Genomic DNA, 18,980 nt, shown 5'->3' on the forward strand with positions numbered 1-18,980 from the left:
CAAAAATTGAATACATGACAGTATGCCATTTTTTTCCAGCATCAAGGTGCAGTTGTGGGGGAAAGGGAACTCTCTGGCTATCATTGCCTAGTTACCAATTGTTGCTATGCTTCACTCAGCATGCTTACCTGAAAGGTGAGGCTGAAAGTGAACAACTGAAGGAAGGAGGGAGCAGAAAAACTACAAAAATAATTGTCTGTTTGAACTAGGAAAATGGGAAGCTGCCTTATACCAAATCAGATCCTTGGTGCATCCAGCTCAGGGCCATCTGTACAACTGGCAGCAGCACTCCAGGATTTTGGGCAGGACTCATCTCCCTTGAGATGACCAGGGCTGAATCTGGGAGCTTTTTCGTGCAAAGCAGATGCTCTACCACTGGCAATAATATTAATAAATGGCAATAATACTGGCAATAATAATAATAAAAACCCTCACTGGGCTCAACAGTGAAGAGTGCTCCACATTTAACATACCTTGCCGTGCATTTACAAGCTAGCCTATATATGTGTGTGTGTTTTAGCTGAAGGGGGGAAAACAAGCTTCATTAAGTAGCGCCCTTTTCAAGTTCAATCATTTCAGGGAGATAAAACTAAAAGACGTGAAAGGATAGAGATATAGTAGTCTGGTAGCTTCCTCCTCCACAAACCCTGGTAATAAAAAAAACAAACAGAAAAATCGAAATACTATCAAGGGATAATTTATATGGGGATGCCTGAGTTGGGCAGAATCTTCAACGCTTTTCCTGTGCTCTGAGAGAACCTGTGATATGTGATGGTATAGATTTTTATAGCTCCTTCCCCAGAAAGCTGTATGGTGTTTGATGTTCCTGAAAGTTAGGTCACCTAAAAGATACTGCATGTCCATCTGGATCTCAAGTAGGAGCCCCTGAACCATGTACTGATCATTCAAAAATGAATGTATATTTCCTATGGAAGTGAAGATAGCAAATTATGTATATAGATGGAAGGACATTTACAAGAGGCATAGGCGAACTCGGCCCTCCATATGTTTTGGGACTATAACTCTCATCATCCCTAGCTAACAGGACCAGTGGTCAGGGATGATGGGAATTGTAGTCCCAAACATCTGTAGGGTTGAGTTTGCCTAAGCCTGATTTACAATATCATTAACACAGCCACTTTTAAAATCATACAATCAAGGTGGCAAAAGTGATCCCCGCCCTGTTAGGTTTCAATATGGTTATGTATAGAAAAGGTTTAAGTAAATGATTCAGAAATAGATTATGATTAAATATGTTTAACGTTTAGATTTAGAGGGGGAATTAGCTATTCCTGGAGAGGTAGTGCTTGATTTCCTTTTTCCATATTATATTCATGAGACTTTTTTTTGCAGACAGTGGCAGCTTTAATCAGTCTCTAGTATCCAACTGATAAAGTGATTTCCTTGGCTGCGTACTGTCTGTTTTTTGTACAGCTCTGACCTTTGCATGTTAGATTGTTGCTGCTCTCAAGTGAGCTTTATACCATGCACACAGTTTCTTGCTCTCTTGGTTTAATTTATTACTTTCATCAAAATGCAGTGGCAATATTAAGTTCAGTCGTAGTGTTTGCTACTTTTGTTAAATCTGCTGCCTACCCAAACCATTGCATTATCCTTTGCCACTCATAATTTCCCCAAGATTAAAATTTAGATTACGGTTAATCGAACAATTATAGCTGCCCTCCTTGGAAATAGACACTTCCCAGCTCTAGCCAAGGGGCAGTTTCAGGTATCCCCAAAGCTACCTCCTCCATGTGTCCAGGAAGGAAATATGGGAGGTTAATGGAGGTAACCGGAAGAGCAAAATTGTGTTGATCCAACCTGCAACTTTTTTTGAAATGAGCAGTTTTTACATAGAACAATTTAATAATTTCTCATGGATTACATTGATGTAGAGAGCATCAATCAACAAACCAACTCCTGGGGTGGGGGCAGTTGCCATTCCTGCTCCCTTTCCCTGTATTTGCCACTGCCTTGTTTCACCCTTGGCCATTTTGAAAGCTCTGAACGGAGAAGATGCACAATTGCTGTTGCCAAGCAACCTTAATGACACTATTTTGTGCACCTCCAGATGGTGCGGTCCTGTACATCTCTGCTCAGAAGTAAGCTCCATTGAATTTCTGGGAAAGTGTGCTCACTGCATATATGACTGTCCAAATATAAAGAAGAGGGGGAACTATTTTGACATGTTTATGTGCATGTGTTTGTGTGCAAGCTTTATATAGAATAAGTGTTAAGGTAATGGGGTAATATGATCTTTGTCATGCAATGTGGTCCTCTGAGATGGTCAGGAGCATCAAACCCGGAGGGCCAGGACACTTGAGCAACAGCAGGAGCTAAGTCCACTATGTAGTAAAACAAGGCACTGAGGCAGCAGCTGCAGAACAATGTCATAAATTGCAATAAAGCTGGATATTGGAGCAAAAGATCTGAGCCTCCAGGCATGGTAATGAAATAAGAGCACATTGAAGCGAGAGCATCTTTGTACATCTTTTGCCCCAGTTGAGGCCTGGAGTACCCAGGAGCCCAGAGGCTAATTCCTGAATCCTGTCTACCTGCACCTGAATGAAATACCTGGAAGGAACGGGATTCTATACTTTCTTTTTTTTTTCTTTTTTAATGATATTTTATTTAAATTTCAAAAAAGAGTTTACAGAAATAATAAGATAATAAAGAACGAAAACAAACAATAAAAAATACAGAGTAGAAAAAAAGAAAATAGAAAAAACAGTAAAAAAAAAATAAGTCCATCTTTCAATGTCTTACTTTTCATTCACTTGTTTCCCTGACTTCCTCACATCTCCCTTTTTTGTATTCCATTTCAAATGGTTAATTCAGCAAATCCTTTCCCTCTTTGTTTTTATCTTAGTTCTTTATCTTGACATATTATAACCTTATAGTTTCATCTATTTAATAAATCATTTTTACATACTCCTTTTTAACATTGTTACTAAAACCGCTTCATTTCATTCCAACATCATTTTAACATTCATTAATTTTGCAGTGTTTCTGTAAATAGTCCTTAAATTTCTTCCAATCTTCTTCCACCGACTCTTCTCCCTGGTCTCGGATTCTGCCAGTCATTTCCGCCAATTCCATATAGTCCATCACTTTCATCTGCCATTCTTCCAGAGTGGGTAAATCCTGTGTCTTCCAATACTTTGCAATAAGTATTCTTGCTGCAGTTGTGGTGTACATAAAAAAAGGTCTATCCTTCTTTGCCACCAATTGGCCGACCATGCCCAGGAGAAAGGCCTCTGGTTTCTTCAGGAAGGTATATTTAAATACCTTTTTCATTTCATTATATATCATCTCCCAGAAAGCCTTAATCCTTGGGCACATCCACCAAAGGTGAAAGAATGTACCTTCATTATCTTTACATTTCCAGCATTTATTATCGGGCAAATGATAGATTTTTGCAAGCTTGACTGGTGTCATGTACCACCTGTATATCATTTTCATAATATTCTCTCTTAAGGCATTACATGCCGTGAATTTCATACCTGTGGTCCACAACTGTTCCCAGTCAGCAAACATAATGTTATGTCCAACATCTTGTGCCCATTTAATCATAGCAGATTTAACCGTTTCATCCTGAGTGTTCCATTTCAGCAGCAAGTTGTACATTCTTGAAAGTATCTTAGTTTTGGGATCTAACAGTTCTGTTTCCAATTTTGATTTTTCCACTTGGAAGCCAATTTTTTTGTCCAAATTGTAAGCCTCCCTTATTTGATAATAATGAAGCCAATCTCGCACTTTATCTTTTAGTTTCTCAAAACTCTGCAATTTCAATTTATCTCCTTCTTGTTCCAAAATTTCCCAATATTTCGGCCATTTGGCCTCCATATTGAGCTTTTTCTGAGCCTTTGCTTCCATCGGTGACAACCACCTTGGGGTTCTATTTTCAAGTAGGTCCTTATATCTTATCCAGACATTAAACAGTGCTTTTCTGACAATATGGTTTTTGAATGCTTTATGTGCTTTAACCTTGTCATACCACAAATATGCATGCCACCCAAAAACGTTATTAAAACCTTCTAAATCCAAAATGTCTGTGTTCTCAAGAAGCAGCCATTCTTTCAACCAGCAAAAAGCTGCTGATTCATAATAGAGTTTAAGGTCTGGCAGGGCAAATCCACCTCTTTCCTTTACATCAGTTAATATTTTAAATTTTATTCTGGGCTTCTTGCCCTGCCAGACAAATCTAGAAATATCTCTCTGCCACTTCTTGAAACAGTCCATTTTGTCCAAAATTTGCAATGATTGAAACAAAAATAACATTCTTGGCAATACATTCATCTTTATAACAGCAATTCGGCCTAGCAAGGAAAGCTTCAAATTTGACCATCTTTCTAGATCCTTTTTCACTTCTGCCCAACATTTCTCATAATTGTCTTTAAATAAGTTTAAGTTCTTAGCGGTCATGTTAACCCCCAGATATTTTACCTTCTTAACCAATGTTAAACCTGTCTCCTTCTGAAATCTCTCTTTCTCAATCGGTGTTAAATTTTTCTCAAGTCCCTTAGTCTTTAACTTATTCAACTTAAATCCTGCCACTTGACCAAATTCTTGAATCAATTCCAATACTCTTTTGGTACTAGATTCTGGCTCCTGTAACGTCAATACTAAGTCATCTGCAAAAGCTTTCAATTTGTACTGTTTGGCTCCGACCTGTATACCTTTAATCAAACGGTCCCTTCTGATCATATTTAGCAAAACCTCCAGGACCGAAATAAAGAGCAATGGGGAAATTGGGCAGCCTTGTCGTGTCCCTTTCTCTATCTTAAATTCCTCTGTCACCACGTTGTTAACAATTAGTTTAGCTTTTTGTTCTGAATAAATTGCACCTATACCATTTTCAAAACCTTGACCAACCCCCATCCCCTGAAGATTTTTCTTCATGAAACTCCAATAAATGTTGTCGAAAGCTTTCTCCGCATCTACAAATATTAATACTGCTTTGGTGTTGATATTCACTTGCAATTTCTCCAAAATATTAATTATGTTTCTCGTGTTGTCAGACAAGTGTCTACCCGGGAGAAAGCCAGCTTGGTCTTTATGTATCTCCTCCACTAATACTTTTTTTAATCTCTTAGCCAAAATATCTGCAAAAATTTTATAATCCACATTAAGCAGGGATATGGGGCGGTAGTTCTTAAGTTGTGTCTTTTCGGACTCAGTTTTCGGTATAAGTGTAATATAAGCTTCTTTCCACGACTCTGGCGCTTTTTCCCCCTCCAAAATTTCATTACAAACCTCCTTTAGTGGTTGAATTATACAATCTTTCAGGGATCTATAGTATTTTGAGGTTAGACCGTCCGGCCCTGGAGATTTGCCCAACTGCATATTCTGGATGGCACCTTCCACCTCCTGTTCTGTAATTTTATAGTTCAACATTAACTTGTTTTCTTGAGAGATTTTTTGTAGTCCATTTGTTTTTAAGAATTGGTCTATATCAAACTCTTTCTGTGGCCCTTGTGTATATAACTGTTTAAAGTACCTCTGGAAACATTTTCTAATTTCCACTGGATTTTGAATATTCTTTCCTTCCACTTCCAAGTTGGTAATGGTGTTAAGTTTTTGTCTTTTTTTCATTTGCCAAGCTAACAATTTTCCACATTTATTGGCCGATTCAAATGTCCTTTGTCTCATCTGTTTAATTTTCCATTCTATTTCCTGATTCATCATTTTCATATATTGAACCTGATATAACTTTATTTCTCTCAGAATCTCTTGTGACTTTGGTTTCGCTCTCAGTTTCTTCCCAAGGGATTCTTTGTTCTCCAAATGTTAATTAAGTCCATATTGTCAGTCATCTCAAAAAAGGTTTTTGGTAGTCTGCCATCTTTAGTAACTACCTGTTTCTGTGCCTTGTCCATATTTGTGGATACCACTCCATTCATATCTCCCATCATGACAATGTTGTAGTCCATATAGTCCAGCAATGTCTCATGCAACTTTTTGAAGAATTCCGATTTCCCCTCATTTGGTGCGTAAACTCCTACTATCAAAAATTTTTCTCCTTGTGCTTGTATTTCAATTGCCACAAATCTTCCTTGTTCATCTTTAAACATAAATTTCAGTGATAGGCTCTCTTTTGCATAAATCACAACTCCCCTTTTTTTTACCTTATCTGATGAAATAAACTCTTGACCCAATCTTTTGTTAATCAATACTTTCCTGTGCAGCCGTATCACATGTGTTTCCTGTAAGCAAATCAAGTCCAATTGTTCCTTTTTCAATAAATGAAAGACTTTTTTCCTCTTCTCCGGGGAGTTAAAACCGTTAATATTCCAGCTTAATAGTTGCAGAGCCATGACGAGGTTACTTTGCTTTTCCTCCAACTGCACCCAGCAGTTGTTCTTGGTCAGTCGGTGGTATCACTTTCTCTAAGTTTTCCAATCCAAAGGATAGTGATGATATGTCTAATACTCCTGGTTTTAGTGCTCTTAGTTCTTCTTCGAATCCTTTCTGCAGGTCTTCTCCGTGATCTTTCAGAAATCTTTCTTTATCTTCCACTGATCTTATTTTAAACTTTCTTCCTTTAAAAGTAAAAGATAGGCCCTGGGGGAATTCCCACCTGAAGACAATACTATTACTTCTCAACAGGTTCACCAAGTCTCCGTAGTTAGACCTAAGATCCAAAAGATATTTCGGAATGTATTCGAATATCTCCACTCTTGATTGATGTATTTCCAAAGTCTTCTGAAAATGCAGACTCAGTATTTTGTCTCTCTCCTCTTTTGTTCATAGGGTAATCAAACAGTCTCTCACCCTGTTCTTTCTCCCCCCTCTTCCAAGCCTAAAAGCACTTACTATCTTGATATCTTGCTTCTCTGAATCTAAGTTCCAGAAGCCTGCAAATTCATTCATAAGAAAGTCACTTAGGTTATCTTTCTCAAGTTCAGGTACCACCCTGATCCTTAAATTTGTCTGTCTTTCCTTCAGTTCAATCATAGATAACATTGACTTGTGATCCTCAAGTTGCCTACATACCGGTGGTATCTTTTCCTCTACGGCCAATGCTTTTTCCTTTGCTTCTTCAGCTGTCTTTTGGGTCAAGGTAGATTCCTGCAGCAATTTCTCAATTGATTCTGTGTTAGAATTCACCTTCTGTCCCAAATTATTGATGCTTGTAGTATTCTGATCAATTTTGGTTGATGCTTCAGCTACTTGTTTACTCAGTTTTTCCAGAGATTCACTAATTTTTCCTAATGCCACAGCTAAAACATCTCCAGATGCCATTCCTTTTGGATCAGTTTGAACAGGTACTGCCCTTAATGGTACAGAAGGGCCAGATGCTGATGCTCTTCGCTGCTGCCAAATTTTCCCAGATCTTGTTGTTTTTTCCTGCGGCAAGTTTGCCATAACACTTTATCTGAAGCTCAAGGTCAGTCCCACGGCCGGAGTTTGTTTTACTGTGGGAAATTCCCCAGGCCAATTTGAAGTGGAAAATTCCCTAGCCTGTTGTAGCAATTACAAAGTTCCTCTAGGGGGACACAGTAACAGTTAATTCTTGTTGCATTAAAGTAACTTTTTCAAATCCTCCATTTAACAAAGTAAACAACCGTTTCAATTTCAATTTCAGCTACTTTACAGTTCCTTGAAAAACCTTAAAGTCCGGAGAAGCCAGTCAGAATCAAAAGTATATCTCTTGCAGACTTAACTGTCAAAAAGTTACAATGTCCATAAACAGCGCGATTCCCAGTACGGTAATCTTATTAGCACTTGACAGCCCGTCCCAGGCATTAAGCGGTGGTCTTTGTTTCTTTTTCCTCTCTCTTTGCTGGCGAAAACACTTTTCACTCTTCCCTCCCCTCTCCTGCAATTCAGGGAGGGAAATCTTTTGTCTTGATGTTAGGATTTAAGTCCTTTTGAAGTAGTTTTCCAGGTCTTAGTTTAAATAGTCTTTGCTTTGATCTGTTTACAAAAAACGGAAGGCGGACTTCCTGTTTACACCTTCCCGTTTTCGGTGCCAAATTAATGCTTTTTCTTCCCTTATTTTCAAATCTTTAAATTCAACCTACTCACGGTAGTTGTTTTGGTAGCCGAATTGTCGCAGGAAAAACGTCAGCGCTCTCTGACAACAGCTGTGCGGTTTCACTCCACGGAAGAAGCAATTGACTCTCAGCACCGCACCGCTTCCCCATTTCGCTCCGGAGCCCGTAACCGGGTTCCTTCGCAAATTGGGGGGGCGCTGAAGGTGCCCGCCGAGTCCCACGGTCACAGGCTTCACCTGCCTGTGGTTTTTTGAAGGGTCCCCGCTTCGCCGTAGCGGCAAGACCCGATTTCCGCGGAGCAAACTCCCTCCGAATTAGAGGGAATCCGCCATTGCCGATGGCGCCGACTCCGGAAGTCCAGGATTCTATACTTTCAACATCAGACCCTTCTCAACCTCCTCGAGCTAAGGAAGTGGATATAAAGGTAAATGCCCAGTCCAAATCAGATGGGCACAAGGGCCAAATCTCCTCTGTGCACAAGAAATCTCTCTAGCCGTTCTGATGATAGTTACTCTCATCCTTTGCACAAAACGGGCTTGTCAACACTTCCATTTGTCCCGTGCCTAGAAAGCATGGGTTTGAGCTGTTTTCCCCTTGCCTTGCTACTTTCCAAGGGAAAATGCATTCTTTAGTGCTAAATCAGAGCAAGCGTCAGTCTGGGAAAGCAGCGGGGAGAGAGGAAGTATGGATGAGCCCTTAAAATTTGTTTCACGAGCATATCCACGTCCCTGGATAGGGGTATGTGTTTTGCATGAGGCTGTGCACCTTTCCTTTCTTACATTAGCCCTACATAGCTGTAGTAAGCTTCCATGGAACCAGACTATGCACATGTGTCTTAAGGCAGTGCTGTCGTGCTGAGAGGGAATAAGCAAGAGAGAATACAAAATCAACTTTCTGTTTTAGGGTAAGCAACCATTTTACACAAGGAGATATCTGCTCATGGGATTTTGATGGTTACTTATAGACGAAGTTTGATGTGTAAACTGTTCACATGTATCATTTTTGCCCCTCTGGATGCGAGCAATCAAGTTTATCAGAAGACTTTCATAGAATTATCCAGTGAACCATTTGCTAGTATGAACACACACACACACACACACACACACACTTACTTCCAGAAAGTTTACATATCTTCTCTACAGAGTATTTTGATCCTCATAGCAATTATGCTCACCTTCTCGATATATCTTATTACAATACACTACACAGATTTTAAAGAATAGTTTTCTTTAAAAAACAAAAAGAAAATCCTGTAAGTATGGCTGTTAAAAGAAGAATTCAGTAATAAAATTATAAAAGGCATAGCCTGAAGAAATGTATTGCTTATCATCATTTAACCACATTAATATCTGGTTTCAATTATACCATGGTTTAATCTTTTGTACATAGATAATTCTGTGAATGCTTAATAGGGAATTTAACCAATGACAGAGAGTTATGGACAGGGCCTATGTACTGTATCAGAATGGGCAACTTGTAGCCCAAATACTTCTCAATCATTCAGCAAACCCAGGAACTGAATCCAGTTGTCAGAAGGTTTGTCATGCATGGCCAGCAGCAGAGTTGCTAATTGCCCAGAAGTATGTTCTAGCTGGCCAAATTTTTGCTTTGGGACCAGTTCCCAATAGTAGCATAGACATGTCTGCATGTCTGCTACATTCGGTCTCTAAAATTATCCCTGTATCACTGGTTGATAGAAGCAAGGGCCATGGCTGTTTGTTTACTCACTAGTTATAAAAAATGATGTGCACCTCGGGAAATAGACAAATTTTGCGCTCAACCTGCCCCAAACTGATGGACTCTGTCCCAAGAGTGGCAAGAAATCTGGGCTTCTTTGCCTCTTGTATATAGTGGATTGGCTCAGGGATCCACCCACATATGTTCCAGGTTTTAAAATTTATTTCCATAGCAGGCAGTCCTAGTAAATAGGCATTATATATGTTTTCCACAAGCTGCTCACAGACCTTTAAGACTGCATACAGGATTGTCTTATGCAAGCATATATTTTGGATTCATATCCCTCCTCTAAACACCACAGAGAAGCATGAAACAAAGTGCAATTAAAATACAGTAATCATTTAAATGGGATAATACGATGAAAAAAGGAGAGGACATTTATATTACTACACAAAAAAACTTAAGTATTTCATACATAGGAAGAGAAAGTCATGAACTCCAAGCAGATAAAATTTATATCCAATATATATGGAGTATTGCTGCCTTTGTTTTTAAGGTCTTGTATAGACAGTTTTTGATAAACCAACAAATAGGTGCTTAGTTAAGTATTAAATGGGAAGAAGCAGAAAGTTATTTTACTTAATAACTGAAAACAAAGAATCAAGGTGACTTGCTCATTTCTTAGCTCCTGCATTTTGGCCTAAATTTAACTTGTGTTAATTAACTTGTCAGCACCTGTGTATGAAAAATGTAAACACTCTCTTGGCTGCAAGCTGTATGTTTTGCAACTAAACAAAAAGCATCTGAGCGGTAATTTTAGCTGAAGTGTTGTTCCTGTGGGTTATTAATACATCACTGTAATTTCTTGATGGAATTCTTCCATTGTGTTTAACTTTGTGTATATGTGTGCGTGTGGTCTTCCCATGGGTTGGCCACTGTAAGAACAGAGTGCTAGACTAGGGGAAGTCATGACCTGATTCAGCAGGTCTCTTCCTTGTGTGTGTGTGTGTGTGTGTGTGTGTGTGTGTGTGAGAGAGAGAGAGAGAGAGAGAGAGAGAGAGAGAGATACATATCTGGAGTTAAACATTTTTGAAATGCACTTAAATGTTATGCCACTAATCTGTTTTGAATATGATGAAGGATAATGAACAACATATTGTTTGCCACTTTTTAATATTTGAGAATCTAGGTGCAATCTGTTTCATTTTGACTTTGTTACCATCCAACAGATAACTTTGTCAGATACCTGTAATACTCCAGTTGTACTCTTATTTCAAACAGAAATTGAAGTTAAAAAGTTTGACTCCCAATTAAAATTGAATCAGCAGATTAGTTTCTCCCATGCTGCTCTTGCAGAATATATATCTTCTTTCAGGCAGAGAATTTTAAACACTGGTTCTCCATATTTGTTTAATACATGTGGTAACTCAGAAATAGTTGAGGGCATAATTTCATGTGTAAAACAAGATGCCCTTTTATTAAATGGTAAAATGCCTCATTTTATTTCGCTGTATGTTTCAATTTTTCCTAAACCTAAAGGGAAAGGTACCTTAAAGAGTAATAGACAATAGTGGTTCCATTTGTTTATTCCTATTTTTTTCCCTAGCCACATACAATTTAGCTGTGAAAATGGTGATGAAATATATTCTATGACCCTGAAGTTATAGGGAATTTATGCTTCAGTGGTTGCCATGCTTGAAAATGACAGGTAATGCATTACGCTTGCTGTGGAAAGGAAGGTAAAGTATGAGTCTAACGGCCTTCATAGGCATTTACCTATGAAGATAGAATAGCTGTTATAAACTTCTAGAAGGATTCATTGTCTAGTCTGACTTGTACAGACAGCAGCTTGATTTTTATGTAGTCTGTGCCATCTTGAATCTGACTAGACAGGGGTAGTGCTGCTGCTTTATGACTCATTAGCCGCCATGCCCAGGACTGAACACAAAAATGGTTGATGGATCGAACTTGGTGTCATGGTGATGAAGGCAGCCTTTGCAATTGATGTTTAATGGTATATTACAGAGAGGTTTTCTCAGTAAAATGCTCCAATTATTTTCTTATCTGTCTACCTTAACAAGCTAGAAATAATTCATAAGGAAGTTAAAGTCCTTTTCCTGCCCTAATTCAGCTCGATGGCTAAATTTAGGTTGTTATTTAATGAGCAAAGCTGCTTATGAGGCCAAACTCCAAGATTCTTCACCTTACTATCGATCCGTAAAAGAACACATTTACCTCTGTCATTGTGTACTGTATAGTTCTAGAATGGCAAAACCGCTTAACACCTGACCTTCAAAACTTGTAGGTGTTTATCTTAAAGGTGTTTTCACAAGTGATGGTATAAAAAAAAGCCTATTCATATCTAGAGAAATGTGCCACTTGAAAATACTAGCTCAGGATAGAAGGTGGGGGAAAAGCTAATTTAAAATCAACCTCACTTATAAAGTGGGAAAATGGGAAAAGGTGATTTAAAGTACACAAGGAACCTTTTTGTCTGTGGATTCAGAATTCTTCCCCCTATCTGCTACTTCTCTCTCTTCCCTAAACTGTAGTCCATTTCCTAAAACAGGGATGACATGGCTAACCTTTTTTGGGCTGAGGGCCACAAAGATCCAGGGCAAACCTTTTGGGAGCCACATGTCAAAGTGGGTGTGGCTGGAGTGTAAAGATAGGTGTGGCCAAAGTTTTAAAGCGAGCATAACCAAAGCCAAAATTCCTCTCTCCCTTATTTATTGATTCAATATGTTATCAATAATTAAATTTACTGAGCTATATGCACTCCACCCCTTATTCTGTTAAATTCTTCTGCTGTTCCATTTTAGATTCCCACACTCCCTTCCCTCCTTATTCCATGTTAAATCAACTCATTTGTGCCCAGTAATTGGGAGTGGGGGTGGGGAAGGAGTGGAGCAAAGGGTCTTTCTTCACTTCCTACCTGCAAATGAAAGGAGACAGTTTCCTCCAATCTCCTCCAATGAAAAAACCCTCAAAGACAGGTGGAGTTTTCCTGGCGAGCTGTCCCTCCCCTAGAAAAACTCTCTTCATTATTACTTGATGGACAATTCCACTGCATTGCTCCAGAAGCACCTATTACTGTGCTATTCAAGGCAGAAAGCCACAGTGAATCAGGACAGAAGGCAAAAGCGTTGCTATTCACCATTGTCTGTTGAGCAAGGCTTTGGAGAGGTCCACATCACCAACGTTGCTCTAGTCTTGAGTGGAGAGGTTTGAAAACTCTTTGCTCACACTAGCACCCTGAGAGGGCTCAACAGACCACCTGCTGCTCAGCATCACCTCCTGCTCACATTTGCACCAATGCAGCAGCTGTATTGTTGGGGGGGGGCATCAGTAATTGCTTCATGCACAGATATGGTCCGTGGATTAGCCCACCCCCTGGTCTTAAAATGAGGTTATCCCTCTTCCAGGCTCCATTACCAGAGGTCAGCACAGCTGTAAAGAAATCAGCTATAGGGAGGTTTCCTTCAGAGGAAGAAGTAGTGGATGAGACTTGCCTGTGTGTGCTTTTTATGCTTTTAAATTGCACTCTGCCCCTGCTTTACATGTGACTGCTCAAAGTCACATCTTCCTCCATGCATAGTTACAGGTAGGTAGCCGTATTGGTCTGCCGTAGTTGAAACAAAATAAAAAATTCCTTCCAGTAGCACCTTAGAGACCAACTAAGTTTGTTATTGGTATGAGCTTTCGTGTGCATGCACACTTCTTCAGATACAAAGATCTCAAAGTAGCTGTCTTATTATAAAATAATTTCAGAAATAGACTGGAAAGAGAAGTTGCTGAATTGCAACTTATTACCAAACTTAAAACCATGGAGAGACCTATTCTGAATAGAGACATTGGATTCTTCTCTCATTATACACGATAAAGCTATTTTTAGCCATCTCACCCCTTGCTTTTTCCTGTAAGACTAATTGCAGTCGTTAACAGTCGTCAACAGGTTTACCACACCTATCAGCCAATCACCCATTCCCACCACCCTTCTGAGTAATACGCCTCCCCACCCTCTCACTATATATGTAACAGAAGTCACCAGACTTCCGTTTCAGTGTATCTGAAGAAGTGTGCATGCACACAAAAGCTCTACCAATAACAAACTTAGTCTCTAAGGTGCTACTGGAAGGAATTTTTTATTTTGTTTCTTCCTCCATGCAGTTTGGCCCATCAGATGAGCATGAAGTGCTTGAATTGAACTTCTGATGACCTAACCCAGTGATAAGTTCATTGCATGGGTTTCAGAGAAAGCCGATTAAATCTAGCAAATATAGCAAACAAAATTAATAGCACTCTCTAATTTGAGATAATTATTTTATCTCGCAGGCAGTTGCTTAGGGAAATTCTTATTTAATGGCATGTTTCCGATTACACATGGACATTATCATTGACATGATACAGCAGCAGTGAAGGGTCTAAACGTTTATTGTAAAAAATCATGAAGTCGCTTTGATTTTTTTTTTAAACAGCAGTTGTTAAACATTCCTCAAATGATTGAGTTTCTGCCTGCAGAAGTCTTTCTAATCGCTCAGCTCCATCATGTCTGGCCACCTCACACCTCACCCCACCAGCTTCTTTTAATAGATTGGGGAGGGTGTACTGTTCATGCAACAGCTGTGAGATGAAGCAACAGCTGCATTTGCTTACACATCAAGAAGTGTCACTGAAAAGGCTAATGTGGTACACTCAAGTGAAAAACAGCTTTTCATAGTGTGGTGGCTTTCTTTCTTGATGTGGGAGTCAGCAGATGGTAAAATGCCTGCCATGACTGTGCAAATCAACTAAAAATCTGGCTGACCCAACTCCATTTATCAAGTAGCTCAACATCTACTTTTAATGGTCATCTCTTACTTAAACTAAAACTTGGACACAGCCCAGAATTGTTTTTGAAGTGTGCTACTGAATTATTATTATGGGGGGGGGGTGTCTATAGAGAGTATGGAAAGCCTGGATACAAATACTCTCAAATCCTCTCAAAACTGAGTACTAAAGATAATTAATGTCTTAATAGGTGGTTTTGAACCTGGGGCAGAAAGTAATCAATAAGGGACAAGGGAATTGCTCAGCTTCAGTCCTGTGGCCAAAATACTGTTGCAATTTATTCATTCAATTTATGTCCTACCACATGCTATAAAATACAAAAAAAGCGCTTCAGGGTAACTCACAACAAATAAATGTGAGAGTTCAAAGCAATCTTGGTGGCTCCTGTTTGGCAAACATCTGAGGAATTTTGAAGCAAGCAATAGGAATCTCATGAAAAGTCGCAAATTTCTGATAGGGAAATTTCTGCTTATCTGGGATGGACAGAGCAGGGGGTGGTTGTCACTCCCCTGTGTAGTTGGCAGCCTTCACTACATCAATCGGTCACAAGCTGTGCAGGCAGGCTTGCTGAAAACGTGCAATGGATTTACATCAAGGATCTGCATCCAATCATTGCTCCCTGACACACGTCCACTGCATATCCTCCCGTTTTTGCAATCATGCTTTCCTCCTTCAGGCATTGTTGGTGTTGGCTAGACAGGGTGGACAAACTTCAAACCTAATCTGAGATCTAAAGCACGAATCGGGCTTGACAGTTGGTTAGAGTACATCCAAAAGAAATATTTCTTTTCTTTTTCCCGGGAAACCCATAGAAGTGTTTCAAGCTTAATAATAAAACTAAGGCCAGAAATTCAGGCCAGTATAATGAATTTCACTTGGCAGTGTTCCAAAGGCGATTGCAACGAACCATGAAGCGACCTGCTCTAACAACATATATATATACCTGGCCCTGCTAAAAATTGAAATTGCATTTTTTGAATGGCTTCCTGATGGAGTTGCTAGCAAGGCATATATTTTTTAGCAAGAAATGAATGGTTAATTAAAAACACCTAGAAAATGATACAATGTCATGTTTAATTTCTAAGGTATTGTTTAATTTCTAACCTCTTTTTTTTGGTGGTGGTGGGGAATGGTGAACTAGCTGATTTCTATTTGCATTTTCTCATCAAGGTGTGAATAGATGACATACTCATCTTCTCTTTCTTTCTCTCCCCCGCCTCCACCTGCCTGCAGCTGGGATGACAGCAGTTCAGTTAGCAGCGGCCTCAGTGATACTTTGGATAACATCAGCACAGATGATCTGAACACAACATCATCGGTCAGCTCTTATTCCAATATTACTGCCTCTTCAAGAAAGAATGCACATACCCATGTAGGTGTTGACATTTTCTGCTCTGTCTAGCACTGGCAGCCTGATGAATCCAGGCCACTGCTTAGGGGCTTTATTGCTTATTTTTCCATTTCACTATTGCACACACACAATTTCCCCCCCCCCTTTTCCAAATGTCCTTTTTATTTATTTTTGCAGGGTGGTTTATTTTTCTTTGTTTGCAATAACCACAATCCTCCTAAGCCTCTCCCAGCATAATTTGCAGATATAATTATGCAAATCTGATGATACAGTGACATCATAAAACCACAATGAAACAGTTAATTGAATACAAAGACAAACAAACGCCAACTTCTGTGCATGTATCTTCGTGTACCAAAGAGGAAGACCTGTTTCCTCATCAAGGGCCTGTGGAGAGTCATAAACACTGCTGGAGTTTAATGGCGCTATCACATTTTCTATTGCTCACAGCTTGAAATTTCTAGGAACTTCTGTACTTTATTCTGATGAGGAGGGGGTGGTTTAAAGGTAAAGTGTCATGCTATTCGAGATTATCACACCCCTTTTATAAATGCAAGCGCCATGTGTAAGGATACAGATCGCAGCCCGGCTATTTTAAAGAGCTGTTGTGCCCTATGTTGGTCTATTGGCCCCTAATGAGAGCCACATTTCAGTCAAGCCAATTATTGCAGCACTGACAACTTTGGTAAGCATATTGCAAACTTTTGACACATTTGAATCTGCTTCTTGTTTTCTGTTTTTGGCGCATGAGCCCAAGGCTCTTAAAAATAAAAATGAAATCAAGCTAAAGAGACCCTGTTCATTGTTCCTGTTTTAAAGCCAATGGAAAGAAGTCACCTTATCGGTTTGAGCTTATAACTTTATTCTAACAAGACTCCCGCCCCAGGCCTCAGGCAAGCTCTACATGGGCCTGGTTATAAGCGCCTATGTGGAGCTGTCCTCAATGCCTCCATTCTTGTAGTAGTCCTGGCACCTGCTGAGCTCCATGGAAGCTTGCTTTGGGGTGGAAGGCTGCAGCAGTACACCCAGATACATTTACTTAGTGGTATTAACATTAATAGGCTTATACTAATAAGATTCCAGGTTAACTCGTTATGTAATTCTAAGTCCATTGGACTAGTTTCATTATGCCAAGATTTGGGTGTTGGAGTCTGGAAAAATCTGGAGCAAGAGATTATTCATTTTTCATATTCTCTAGCTTTTCATTTTATGGGGGCCATTGTCTTAGGGTCTCTTAGGCAATGCTGATGTTCTAATCCAGGCTTCCTCAACCTCGGCCCTCCAGATGTTTTGAGACTACAATTCCCATCATCCCTGACCACTGGTCCTGCTAGCTAGGGATCATGGGAGTTGTAGGCCAAAAACATCTGGAGGGCCGAGGTTGAGGAAGCCTGTTCTAATCAAGGGGATTCAGGCAGATATGGAAGCTTCAGAGAAACACTGCTTCTTTTGGATAGGTGTTTTTTAAAAAAAATATTAAAAAAATAAAAATTAATTGACATTTACAAACCAGTGTTGTTTCAAGCTAATAACATTTGAGACATCTCCCTGAAATGACACCATTAGTGCCAGCAGTATAAGTAGTGTTGTTCATAAAATTAGTGGGGAAAAGCTTCTCAGAGAGACTATTAAGCATTTGGAGCTAGGGAAGAAAGATGTTAAAGTGAATCTTTGTTTCCTACTCCTAATCCCTGCACTCTCATGCCGTAAATGAAAGAAAATAAAAGCCAGACAATTAGTGAGTAATTTTCATGATATCAATTCCTCATAGCTGAAGACTGATTCAGAGAAACGTTCAGTAACAGATGGCGAACCGTGGGGCAGCAGCGAGGAACTGAAGAAACCAGAGGAAGATTTTGACAGCAACATTGACGGCAGTGGCAAATGGAAGGGCCATCCCTCTGGAGCGCTTGAAGATGCTGAGAAGGGGGGCCAGAAAACCTCTCTGTCTGTCTCTCAGACTGGCTCCTGGAGAAGAGGCATGACTGCACAAGTAGGAGCAGCGCCATCTAGGCACAAAACAGGAACAAGCACTCTCAAGACGCCTGGTAGGAATGAGCATCATCAGAAACTGAACTTGCAGTCGGTTGTGCAAATTGCTCCAAGTTATTGTTCTCATTCATAAGACCCTGAGAATGGGTTAGGGAAATTTCCACATGACGTCTTCACTTTTTGAGTAGAAAGAGGCAGCTATAGAGTTCTAGAGAGAATTAGAGTTGCTATTCAGGTAATTCCTAAGCGTGAGGTGTATGAGTTGGGCTGGTAATAAGGAAGGTTCGGCCTTTGTGAAAGATTACTTTAAAATAGCACTATGCATGTTTGTGTTAGTAACGAGTGACTAAAAATTGATAGATGAACGAAATGAAAATCAATAGACACATTTTAGTTCGTTGGACGCCACATCTGAAACCTGCAATTATTCCTAAGTAATAGGCCCGAGGTGTTTCCAACAGCTTTTAGTACAAGCTATAAGGCTACGCCAACCAAATTTAGCTAAGTGTTATTATTAACTGCAAACAGCTAATAATGGTTGCATGTGTCGGGATAGACAATAACAATGAATTTTAATGTGAGTGGTGATGAATATATTATAATTCGGTATGCTTGTTTCACAATGCTTGGAATTACAAGCATACAATATTTTACAAGTCATAGGAAGGATTCCAACTTACCAATGCAATACAATTAAAGAAAGCAGATCGGCTCTTACTTCACATTAATACGTTCTGGGCCAAAACTAACGGAGCCAATTTCAACAAAAATAAATATAGCATTATGTACTTAGGAAGCAAAAATCAGGTACAGAAGTACAGAATAGGTGACACCTGAACAGCAGTGCAAGTGAAAAGCATCAAGGGTTTTTAGTAGCATACTTGTAATTCTAGGTTGCATCATGTGAATTATAAGTCCGGATCACAAGTAGTAATAGTGCCATTCTGTTTTTCCTTGTACGGCGTTTCCGTGCGGCTCTGGTTTCCGTCACGGTGTTCCGTTGCGCCAGAAGCGGTTTAGTGATGCTGGCCACATGACCCAGAAAGCTGTCTGTTGGCAAATGCCAGCTCCCTCAGCCTGAAAGTGAGATGAGTGCCGCTACCCCATAGTCGCCTTTGACTGGACTTAAC

General features: G+C 39.6%; 1 protein-coding gene across 9 annotated transcripts in view; it reads left to right on the forward strand.

The window, feature by feature from the left end:
• The window catches only part of NAV3 (neuron navigator 3), a 448,840-nt gene that overhangs the window by 362,911 nt on the left and 66,949 nt on the right, over positions 1-18,980 (forward strand). For 7 of the 9 annotated variants that reach the window (XM_083573283.1, XM_083573285.1, XM_083573286.1 and 4 more), the window contains 2 exons: positions 15,741-15,879; positions 17,630-17,906. In XM_083573283.1, the coding sequence (XP_083429409.1) occupies positions 15,741-15,879; positions 17,630-17,906 (416 nt within the window). The remainder of the gene's footprint in view (positions 1-15,740; positions 15,880-17,629; positions 17,907-18,980) is intronic. The other 2 variants (XM_083573284.1, XM_083573287.1) reach the window with 1 other exon arrangement.

Source organism: Podarcis filfolensis, assembly GCF_964270895.1.
Source record: "Podarcis filfolensis genome assembly, chromosome: 10".
In the NCBI taxonomy this organism is placed as follows: domain Eukaryota; kingdom Metazoa; phylum Chordata; class Lepidosauria; order Squamata; family Lacertidae; genus Podarcis; species Podarcis filfolensis.